Source organism: Talpa europaea (assembly GCF_964194135.1).
Source record: "Talpa europaea genome assembly, chromosome: 8".
NCBI lineage: Eukaryota > Metazoa > Chordata > Mammalia > Eulipotyphla > Talpidae > Talpa > Talpa europaea.
This window is the reverse complement of record NC_140075.1, coordinates 56,908,550-56,920,809: the sequence shown is the minus strand read 5'-3', so window position 1 is coordinate 56,920,809 and position 12,260 is coordinate 56,908,550. Positions and strand designations below refer to the sequence as shown.

Sequence of the window (12,260 nt, the reverse complement as noted above, 5' to 3'; positions counted from 1 at the left end):
ATTCCCCGCGCTCGCCGCCCGCGCCGCGATGACCGCTCTGAGCCGGGGCGGCACCGCCGAGGCTGGCAGGTAAGGCGCTGCGGCCCTCGGGTCGGCTTCAGGGCGCCGGAGACCCGCGCGACCGACGCTGCCGGGCGGGGTGGGGCGGCCGCGAAAGCCGCGGAGCCTGTGCGCGCAGGGCCCGCGGGGCAGGCACTTCCCGGCCGCCGGAATGCGGGCTCCGCTCCAGGGCTGCGCGCGCGTGCCGGGGCGCCCCTGGTGCTGGGAGGTGACCGTGCGGGATGTCGGACTGTGTCTATGGCCCTGGAGCGGGACCTGTAGCCTGGGCGGTTAAGGACGGCCTGTGGGCATCAGGGTGGTGGGGGTGCCCACCTTGGGGCGCCGCTCATCGTCCGCCCCCACCCCTCCGCCGCGGTCCTGTTCATTCATTCTAGTATTTACTCATTCATTCCCAGAACTTTATGCACCCCAGTTGCTATTGCCTCCCACCAAAGGATGTCGCCTCCCTGGGGACCCTCAGAGGGGTCATGCTCTCCCCTATACCAGCCGGTCTGCACTTGCAGCGGCCCGCGGCTGCCCAGAAGGCTGCGTGGAGCTGTCCTGGCACGACTCGGCCGCACCCGTGCGCCGCGATCTTCCCAGTCGGGCGGGCTGGGGCGGGTCTCTCAGCCCGGAGAGCTGATCCCGCGTCGCTCCGAAGAAGCAAAGCTCTTGCAGCTGGAAAAGGGGCGAGAAGGCAGAGCGGGAGGTGGCTTTTCAGGTGACATCAAGAATTGTGGCCTTGGCCCTTTGAGGTCTTGAGGCCCTGGGAGTAGGATTTAGGGGGTAGATAGAGCCAGGGGAAGAAACTGTAAGTTCCTGCCCTTCCGCAGGTCTCAAACTCCACCTCCTGAGCTCTGGAGGTCTTCGCACCCCTGGCTAGCGAGCTCTAGAGCAGGTAGCATGAATGTGGGAGCCCTGTGTCTACTTCACAGAGGTATTATGGAGCTGGGGAGATGCCAGGGGTTCCCGCTTCCTGTCCTCAAAGAGGGCTCTACCCAGCTGACATTTGTCCTTCTTTGCTTGCTTGCTCCCCTTCCCACACTTCACGATGGTTTAAGGGTGCCCATTACTGCAAGGAGCCATCACCTAGGGAATGACGTCTATGATGTCTTTGTCATGGCTCTGCCTGACTCTTCTAAGAGCAAAGCTTTAGGGGTGGGGCAGGACTGGCAGATGGAGGTGAAACAAAGAGTGTCCCTACCACCCTGCAGTGAGTGAGGATATGAGGATGTCCCCTCCAGAGTCCTCTGATCACACTGGCTGGAGTCTGGTGTGGTTCATGCCAGTAGTCCCTCAGATTTAAGGTTATCATTTGACAGGGCCAGTTAAGTAATGAATAGGTCTGTGGGGCACATAGGTAGAGCTGACCTATCCATGCCTTGATGTAGTGAACTGCATTGACATTTCTGAGCTTAGGGAAGCCCTCAAAGTCTTAGTGCAGACCAGAAAGCCATGTGTACCCCTTCATCTACCTGGAATGACCCACTGAGGTTGAGGTGGGCACCACTCAAGCTGCTTTATGCCAGCCAGCTCCCTGAAGCTCTTCCAGGAGCATTCTTGGGGAGTCCCACCCAGTTCTTACCCTGATTAAATCTTTGTGGTGGCCTTTGAATTCCAGGTATCAAGGCCTCCCTGGTGACACAAGGGGTTAAGACACAGCACTATGAAGCTATCCTCAGCCACTGCAACATGAGTTCGATCCCTGGCCAGGGAGGTGACCCACATGGCGCAGCAGACCTCTCCTGTCTCACCCAGTGCTCCCCTCAACAGTATATTTCAGTCAATCCACCTGTTCTGTTCCCCACTTTGTCTCTGGTGACTCCTCTCACCCCCCACACTTCTGACATGTACCCCAGTTCCCCAGTTCTTGTATGCATAAAAAATATTTAAAAATTTAAAAATAATTCCAAGTATCAGGTTTATCAGACCAGCAAGAATCAGAAGTGGGTTCACAGCCTCACGATGTTCTATTCTATTTTGCTGAAACTTAGGACTAGTCAGTGCCCTCTCTGGGCCTGCTTTGCCATCAAAAAGTAAGGAGATGGTAGCATAGGCTTTTAAAGGCTTTCTCCACACAGTAGTTCTGCAAATCTGCTAACTAGCCTAGTCCCCCCCTCAATTTCTGAAGGTATTTATTTCTTTACATCACTTCTCTTTTGTTATGACTACCAATGAACAATCCATGAAAGTGCAAACAGTGCAGCTTTCCCATTTGGTGACCAGTACATAAGTCTGAACACCAAAAAGGAATTGGCTTTTCTCCTTTCCTGAGAGGTGGGAGTAACTGATTCTGCATTCATGTCTGATGCAAGTGTAACTCTGGCATGAAGTCGGTCTTGGCCACTGTGCTGCTATTCACCTGGGCTGTAAGGTGTTGTCTGTCACCACTTGTTATCACCAAGCTTTGAAGCTTTGATTAATTCCCCAGTTGTTTGTTATAGTAGGAAAGGAAGGTGGGGGGGGGGGTCGGCAGAAGCCCCTGGGAATCAGCTTCCTGTGTAATTAAGAAGTAACTGCCTCCCTAAGGAGTACCTGCCTGCTGAAGCACAGATTCCAGAAAGAAGGAGTTGTTCCCAAGAATAGAAGTCTCTACAGGGCAAACCAGCTCCCGCCTTCTCCCTACCACAACTAGGCATTTTTATGAGTTTAGAAATGCTTGGTCATAATTTAGGACTGGAGTGTTTTAATAACCTGTGGAGGTTGAGCCAGCCTTTTAGTTCTTGTCCTATGTTAGTGTTTCCTCAGGTCATAATTAAAATCCACTAGAAAATTACACTTAATTTTTAAAATGGACATTACTATTTGGCACTATTTTTTTCATCATCTGAAATAAGCATGTAGAGAATTGGTTTAGATCAGACATGCTTTTCTTTCTGATGTGTTGACAGGATACATCAATGGTATATTTTTTAAAATGCTACAGGTATTTAATTTCACTGGTGTCCCTTTGTTTCCTGACTTAGGATCAGAGCAGCAACTTGGGTGGTATGTCTGAGCACACAACTGTGACTGGTTGTAAGGTTTTTTTTTTCTTTCTCAAAAACTTGCCCATAGCCAGCCAGGCCATACAAAATGTGATTTGAAAAATAATTTTTGAATTTTGGAGAACTACCCAGAAATTTTATTTTAAAATCACCCAGTGACAATACTTCAGAATTGATAGTCAGGCTGGGATTCTTGAAATCCTAACATGTTGAAAAATGTTTACATTTTTAATTGTTAAATCTTTTTATTGTGGAAGATCCCAAACATAACGGAAGAAGAGAGAAGAGTATGATAAGCAGCAAAAGCCCATCACCCAGTTTGGACAATCATCAAGACATGGGCCGAGCTTGTTTCATTTGTTCCTTCCTCCTCCCTCACTCCTGGGTAATTTGAACCAAATTTAAGATAATGTATTATTTCAGCCTTAACTAAGTCAGTGTATATGCATAAAAGTTAAGGTCCTGAGCCTCCCCTGGTGACGCAGCGGTTGAGCGCTGGGCTGCAAGGCTGCCTGCAGCCTCTGGAGCGCTGGTTCGTTCCAGGGTGTCGGCGAGGGTCCTACAAAAAAAAAAAAAAAATTAAGGTCTTGGGCCTCCCTGGTGGCGCAGGGGTTAAGACACAACACTATGAAGCTAACTGCAGCGATCCCGGCCAAGGAACAAACCACATGGCACAGCAGACCTCTCCTGTCTCGCTCTCTGCTCCCCTCAGCAGTATATTAACTCAGTCTGCCTCCTCTGCTCCCCACTCTGTCTCTGGTGAATCCTCTCACCCTCCATACCTCTGGCCTGTACCCAGTTCTTATATACATAAATAAATAAATCTTTTTTTTTTAAAAGTTAAAGTCTTTAAAAATAGAGCTATAGTACTGTTATCTCACCTAAAAAAAAACCAGTAACTTCTTAAAATCATCAGCTAGTCAACATTTAAAGTCTCCTTTCCACCATGTTATAATGTGTCCTAGTACTATTTGTTTATTTTGATAATGATCCAAATTGGGTTTAGCAATTGTTTGACACATTGAGTCTATATATCTATATCTCTATGACCTTTTGTAATCTACAGGTACCCCTTCCATATCTTTTTTCCCCTTGAAGTTTATTTATTGAAGAAACTGGATTATTGTTCCTATATCATTTCCCAGATTGTTGATGTTGTTTAAAATGTTCCTATGACTCTGGCATTTCCAGAAATCAGGAGTTGGTTATAGACATTGGTCAGATACAAGAGGTATTGAGTTCTTCAGGAAGCACATGAGGTCTGATTATTTCTCTCTGGGGAAATGTTAGCAAACGTTGATGATTATTTCATTTTGACCCATTATTTCATTAGTGATTGCAAAATGAGCACTACACTTATTCAGCTACTCTTTTGTCACTGATTAGCTTGAGTATTTCTATAAATAGAAAAGTCCTTCAACTATTTATCTTGAGATAGATATAGCTAGTACTAGAAAGGCAGAACAAATACCTAACACTTTCCTTTTACTTGCAAGTTGTTTAAAGAATGAGATGTGTTCCTACTGGCATTAGAGGTGACCAATGAGTCATTTTTGTATTATGATGTGTCTCAGTTCATTATAGACTTTACTCTACTTGACACTCACATTAGTGTAACTTTGACTCCTGAGTCCTTGTGCCACGATGCCAGTCTTTGATGATTTCCTTGTTTTCTGGAGTACTTAGATGCTTTAGATTCATCTGTGTATTTCCTGCCCTAGATCTGGAATCAGCCATTTCTCCAAGGAATACCGTTTCCTTTTAGTGGGAAATAGAATTTACAGACCAAAGGTCTAAGTACCAGGGGTGTTCATAGCTAACTGATCATTTTTTTTTTTTAAGTAATGAGTTTTGGAGTTTATATTTTAAATGGATTTAAATAATTCAGTTTAATTTAAGCTGTATTTGCTATAATTTTATTACATTAAAAATTTAATAAAAGTGGATTATTTTCCTTCCGTGTCCCTTTGTTCAGACAGAAAAATTTTGCCTAAAATTCTTGGAGTTTATAGACCTATCGTGCAACTTTTGCCTTGGCTCCTGAGGAATATGATTGACATTAGATGGTCAGCTGAGGTCCATAATGATGAAGGCAGACCTGGGAGGACTGGAAATAACCAATTGACCCCACATAACAACAGTGGGTGGGAAAACTGATGGGTCCTGCAATATCAGGCACAGGAGAACAGAGGACGGTCAGAGTGCTCTTAGCCCAGATTCTACACAAGAGATCTAGTTTCATCAAGGAAAGAACATGATGATAAAGGTTTGTTTTATGATGAAGGATCACTAGATAAAACAAGATTCATTTGAGTGTTGGAAAGAACTTCCTTTTTTAAAAAAAGTTCTTTTTCTATTATTTTGGAAAGAACTTTCTAATAATCAGGACTGCAGTGACATATTTAACCGATGATGTTCACTTTACAGGCCCACATTTTGAAATTCCTCATACTTAATTGCAGCTCCACCCTTTTTTTCACCCACTCAACTATTTATTTCTTATACTGAATTACTTGACATGGATAACAATGAATACATTTTCCCTCTCTTTTAAGACATTCTCAAATATGTAGTCACTGTGCTACAGTAAGAAGAGCCTGCGCTTTCAGAAAGACCTGCGTTCACAAGTTATGGCTGAGTAATTACTGACTGGGAGTCTCTCTTTCTTCATCTATCAGAGTCACATCTGGCCCTCTTCAAAGATCTCAGGCTGTGTGATGCCTGGTATATAGCAGATGCTCACCATAAGTTAGTTTCCCTGCAGTGCCTCTGTCTTTGAGAATCTGAGACTAGGCTCTTAGGTTCTCTGTGACGATTCAGGCCCAGCTCTAAGAAAAGGTTCAGTTGCTCACCTTATTCAAAGTGCTAAGTTAATTTAAAAAAAATAAACTTAATTTTTGGGAAGTTGTAGATTTACATGCAATTGTATGAAATAATACAGAAATCTCATATATCCATTTTCTCCCAGTGATAACATCCTGCATAACCATAAAAAAAATCACAACCAGAAAATCTACCTTGGTATAATCTATTGACCTCACTCAGATTTCACCAGTTTTACATGCACACACTGTGTGTCTGTGAGTGTGTGTGTGTGTGTGTGTGTGTGTGTTTAGTTTTGTGCAACTTTACCTCATGTGGATTTGGCAAAGTTCATTTTAAAAACCAAAATTTTTTTTTCCAATTGGATTCTGAGTGTTTCAATTGAAGAATGAGGCTCTAGAAACTTGGAATTTCATAGTGTCTATTAGTTAATTTTGCTGCCATTGGAATAGTTTTCTTTTCCTTGCCTTTTCCTTCTCCTTCCTCCTTAGTCTATGATTTAATTAAGTTGGGCTTTCTGATCATGTAAGTCAGGCAAAGCATATAGAAAAAATATAAAGCAGAATTAAAAACATATCTAAAATAATCAGCTATTGTAATTAATTAGTATTGTTAGAATTTTGTTGTGCGTCCTTCCCACATATATTGAATTATGATGCTATATTATGTCATGTTTTTTCCAATATTATATGATACTGTCCTTTCATGTTTTTTTAATTAATGAGTTTCTTATTGTTATTTTATTTTATTTTTGCACAGAACTGGGGTGTAGGCCAGAGGTGCAAGGGGAAGAGGGTGGACAAGACAGAAGAAGTCTGATGTGCCACAGGCCATAGCAGTGACAGCATTGAAACTCAATCCATAGACCACGAGGGAGGCCCTATCCTTCCATGTTAATAGACAGTTATTTTTAACAAGTTTTAATAATAACTTGATAAATACCTTAATAATTATATAGAATTCCAGGCTATGAATAAACCATAAGTTGGTGATACCCTATCTTGTACTCTTCTAACAATACTTCAGTGAACGTTCTCATACATTAAATTTGTATCCAATTATTTCCTAAGAATAAATTGTTAGCAGTAGAATTTTTGGGTCTGAAGTGTATGTAGACAATTTTTGTCACACTGTCTCGCTACAGCAGTGTGGGAAACTACCCTTTCACCCGTGTTTATCAACAGTAGATATTCTTATGCTCCTAAGCCTTTGAACATGTAATAGGTAAAAGAAGATATAATTTTTATCATTTGTTTTATTTTTATTTTTTATTTTTAAGATTATTTATTTCCTTATTTATACAAGACCTGGGTACAGGCCAGATGCGCGGGAGAGTGAGAGGATTCACCAGAGACAGAGCTGGGAACAGAACAGGCAGATGAAGAAATACACTGCTGAGGGGATCAGTGGGAGAGACAGGAGAGGTCTGCTGAGCCATGTGGGACACTTGCCAGCCGGCGGCTGGACTTGAACCGGCGCTGCAGAGGCTGCGGACAGCTTCACAGCATGGCGCTCAACGGCCTGCACCACCAGGGGGGGCCCTGTTTTATTTTTAAATATCTTCATTATTTTTGCTGATTTTAAAGGTATTATGTGTTTGTTGTTATACACTGAAACAAAATAGAAAGTATGGAATGAAAAATCACCCCATAATTCTTTCCCCCTATATAATCAATATTTGGAGAATGTATCAATTGTTTAATTTTATAAGTGGATTATATTTTACTAGCCTATACCTACTTTTCACTACATAATAGATTTTGGATTTTTTTTCTATATTAACACACATAACTACACCCATTCTTTTAGTCAGTTGCATAGGAATCCATTATACTGATAAAACACTCGTTGAGAGTTTTTACTTGCTCCCTATGATTTTTACCATATAAATATAAAATTTTATCTCCTTGTCCATTTATTTTCTTATTTCCAAATTCTGTGGAGTTGTTGGACCAAAGAATTTGCATTTCTTGAAGGATATGATGTATGTCAGAAAAGCAATTCTGATTCAATATCATCAAGGATAATAACACTTATTTTTGACATCTGTGGTAATATTGAGCACCATAATTTTTTAAGTGTTTACCAACAAGATAGGTAAGGTAGATATTCTTTGGTAACCTGTTAATATTCTTTTCCTACTTTTCTGTTAGATTATTGACTTTTATTGACTTGAATAAGGTAATATGTTAAAAATACCAAACCTCTCCGCAGTTTAAAATTTCATGTAAAAAAGTTTTTACCTTTGTTCTTCTCACTCAAGAATAGAGTTTTTATCTCTCCATTTATTCAAGTAGTCACTATTTCATTTTTAAAATGTTTATGTTTTTCTTGTCATAGAGTTTCTGCCTTTTTTTTTTAATAGAGGCATGTTTTATTTATTTATTTGTTTGTTTGTTTTGTTTATACATGCACTGGGTACAGTCAGAAGCGCGGGAGGGTGAGAGAACTCACCAGAGCCAGAGCGGGGAGCAGAGCAGGCAGAAGGACCGAAGTACACTGCTGAGGGGAGCAGCGGGCGGCAGGAGAGGTCTGCGCGCCATGTGGGACCCTCCTCAGGTGGCCGGGGAGCAGCTGGGGATCGAACCGGCGCTGCAGAGGCCGCGGGCAGCCTCGCAACCCAGCGCTCAACCGCTGCGCCACCGGGGAGGCCCGAGTTTCTGCCTTTTTAAAGTTTACACTTGGATATTTTTATTTGTTGTTGCCACATGAATAGAATCTTTATCCCAAAAATATTTTATAACTTTTATTGCAGGTATACAGAGTAACTATTGATTTTTATGTTGATTCTGAAGCCACTACAATAATTACTAATTCTATTAGAGTTCATTATGTGTCTTTTTTTTTCTTTTTTTTTTTTTAAAAGATTTATTTATTTATGGATACAAGAGCTGGGGTGCAGGCCAGAGATGTGGGAGTGAGAGGAGTGGAGTTCTGCTCACCAGAGGCAAAGTGGGGAGCAGAACAGGCAGACAGTACTGAAATACACTGCTGAGGGGAGCAGCAGGGGAATCAGGAGAGCTCTGCTGTGTGATGTGGGTCACCTCCCTGGCCGGGGATCAAACTTGTGCTGCAGTGGCTGTGGATAGCTTCATATTTGCTGCATCTTATCCCCTTGAGCCACCAGGGAGGCCCCATTATGTGTCTTTCCCCATCACAGTTCTGCCTAGCCCAGTACCCAAATATCTGGGCCACTTACTTGGATTTTTCAACTGGTTATGTGTGCTCCAGGTGGTTTATCCCACCATATTCCCAAAATAGTCATTTCATTTTTAGTGTATCAACCTTTTATTTTTCTCGCCTTTGAGCAATGGCTAGAACTTTCAGAACAATGGTGAACAATGTGGGGGCAGGCATTTCTAGGGGGTTCTCATCAGTCAGACACCCTGGGAGAAAGAAGGTTCCAGCCCAGCCAGTTCCTTAAGACTAGGTCATCACTCAGGAATCCGAACCTTTAGCCTGAGCACAGGTTGGGGGAGCCGAGTTGGCCTCCCTGGGCCCCTGCTTGCGGTGTCCCAAATCGTGCTGGAGGCGGAGTCGGGAAGGGGGTGGGTCCCCTTTTCCGGGAAGCCTGAAGGTGCGGGAGCAGCTGCTGCGCCTCCAACAGGCCCGCAGTTTGTGCAGGCATTTGTTTCTACCCCCAAGGCCCACGAGCCCCCACCAAAGGATCCGCCTCGGGGGTCGGTAGGCTCTCTGGCACCCTGGCGCCGGCACCGCCTCGGGGAGCCGCGACTGAGTGCTGCGCTGGAATTCTGGGTGTGGTTGCCCTCCCCAGCCAGTGACCCTGCCCAGCTCTTCCGAAGGCAGGCGCAGAAAATGGACTTGTGATTCGCTGGCTGCGGCGCAAAGCACCAGAGGTGGAGGGAACATCGGGTGAGGATGACAGGAAGGGGTGACCAGGCAGTGAGGTTACAGCACGCCCTCCCTCCGGGAACCGCGAGAGGAAAGTTGGATCCAGTCTTCTCTGCCTGTGTCTCCGAGGTCTTTCTCTGGGAGAAGGGGGCGGGACGCAAGTCCAGGGTTGAGTGGCCCAGAGCTGCCCAGGGATTTGGGATTCCCGCTGTGTTTAGCAGCACGCTCACTTGTGTTCACACACCCGCCTTTTTCACGGCCCATCCCGGGACACAGTCACCAGCCTGGGAGGGAAGGAAGAGGAGCAGGTCTTTGGCACTGGAGTCAGCATTCCTGTCCCCTCTGCTTTCTCGTGGTAGTTACCCATCCTCTCTCTTTGTTGATCAAGTCTGCACAGCCTTTTGGTCTTACTCCACTTGGTCTCTCAGCAAACTTCACTGCTTTCCCATTTCTTATTTAGGAAACTCTTATTTGACCTCCAGGACAACTTGTAACCTAGTTTTCTTGCTACCTCTTGGGCTACACTCTCCTAATCTCTTGGGGGCGGGGGGGGGGGGCTCCTCTTCCTCCTCCAAATATCTTTAAGCGCTGTGGTTCCCCAGATCCCAGACTTCTCCTCCCCCAAACCCTTCCTCCTCCAGATTTAATTCTTATACCATAAAGCTCACTCTTTTAAGGTGTACAATTCAGTGACTTTTTAGTATATTTACAAAGTTGTACAAACCACCATCACTGTCTTAACTCCAAAACAGTTTCATCATCCCAAAAGGAAACTTTATGCTATTGGTCATTTCCCATTGTCCTTCCTGCCTCCCAGTCCCTTGCAACTACTAATTTATTTGCTGTCTCTATGGATTCCCCAAAGTTGAACATTTCCTAGCCATGGAATTATAAAGTATGTGGTCTTTTGCGACACTTCTTTCACTTAGCATGCTTTTAAGGTTCATTTATATTGTAGAGTGAATCACCACTTCATTCCTTTTTATGGCTGAATTATATTCCATTGAATAGATATACCACAGTTTGTTTATCCATTGATCAGTGATGGGTATTTGGGTTGTTTCCATGTTTTGGCTATTATGATAATAATTATTAGTTATCAGCTGTGAGCATTCTCATACAGGATTTTGTGTGGACATGTTTTTGTCTCTTGGGAACCTACCTAGAAGCGGGTTTTATAGTATATGGTCATATAAATGAGCTTGGTTATATATTAACTCTTTGTTTAAGCATCTTGAGGAAGCACCAAACCGTTTTTCCATAGGCGTTACACCGTTTTACATTTTACCAGCAATGTGTGAGGGTTTCGATTTGTCCACATCCTCTTCAACACCTGTTATTGATTATGGGTGTGTAATATCTCATTGTGCTTTTGATTTGCGTTTTCCTGATGACTAGTGATGTGGAGTATCTTTTCATGTACTTGGTCATTTGCTATCTTCTTTGGAAAAAATGTTTATTCAAACATTTGCCCATTTGTAATTGGATTATTTGTCTTTAGTTTTCTTTTACTTAAAGATTTTATTTATACAAGGACTTGGGTACAGGTCAGAGGCATGGGAGGGTGAGAGAATTCACCAGAGACAGAGTGGGAAGCAGAACAGGCAGACGGACTGAAGATACTTGCCGAGGGGAGCAGCGGGTGAGACAGGAGAGGTCTGCCACACCATGTGGGCTTCTTCCTGGGCAGCTGGGAATCGAACCTGCACTGCAGAGGCTGTGGACAGCTTCACAGTGCAGTACTCAACCTGCTGTGCCACCGGGGGGGCCCCTGTCTTTATTTTTCAACTTCAAGTTCTTTTTCAATTTTTGCATTGTGGTTTAAAAATCACATACCATAAAGCTTATCATCTTAACCATTTCTAAGTTCATTGTATAGTTCAGTAGTGTTAGTGTATTCATATCATTGTGCAACCAATCTCCAGGACTTTATCATCTTGCAAAACTGAAACTCTATACCTATTAAATAGCATTCCATTTCCCTCTCCCTCTAGCACCTGGTAACCACCTTTCTATTTTCTACTTCTATGAATTTGACTCCAGATACTTCGTGTAAGTGGAATCACACAGTATTTTTCTTTCTGTGACTGTTTTATTTGACTTAGTATAATATCTTCAAAGTTGTAGAGCTCTTTATGTGTTCTGATCACTAAGTCATTTAAGAGATATATGATTTGCAAGTATTTTCTCTCATTCTGTGGATTGTATTTTCACTTTCTTGATGATACTACTAGCAACATAATGTTTCTAATTTTGAAGAGGTTCAGTGATCTCTTTTTTCTGTTTCTTGGTTTTTTTTGTGTGTGTCATAGCATAGAAGACCATCACCTAGTTGAAGGTCATTGCCTAACTGAAGAGTTTTCTTCTAAGAGTTTTATAGTTTTAGCTCTGACATTTTTTGTTTTTGTTAATTTTTGTATATGGCATTTGATAGTTGAGCTTAATTCTTTTACATGTGGCTATCCAGTTGTTCCAACCTCATTTGTTGAAACGACCACTCTTTTCCCCCATTGAACTGGTCTTGGTACTCTTGCTGATAGCTTCTCTTCTTTATGTACC

General features: G+C 43.2%; 1 protein-coding gene across 2 annotated transcripts in view; it reads left to right on the top strand.

Annotated features, from left to right (window-relative positions):
* Positions 1-28: 28 nt before the first annotated feature.
* Positions 29-12,260, top strand: part of GRAMD2A (GRAM domain containing 2A) — a gene marked incomplete at its 5' end in the record, with an annotated part of 31,081 nt that continues 18,849 nt past the window's right edge. For both annotated transcript variants that reach the window (XM_084241005.1, XM_084241004.1), the window contains one exon: positions 29-69. In XM_084241005.1, coding sequence (XP_084097131.1) covers positions 29-69 — 41 coding nt within the window. The remainder of the gene's footprint in view (positions 70-12,260) is intronic.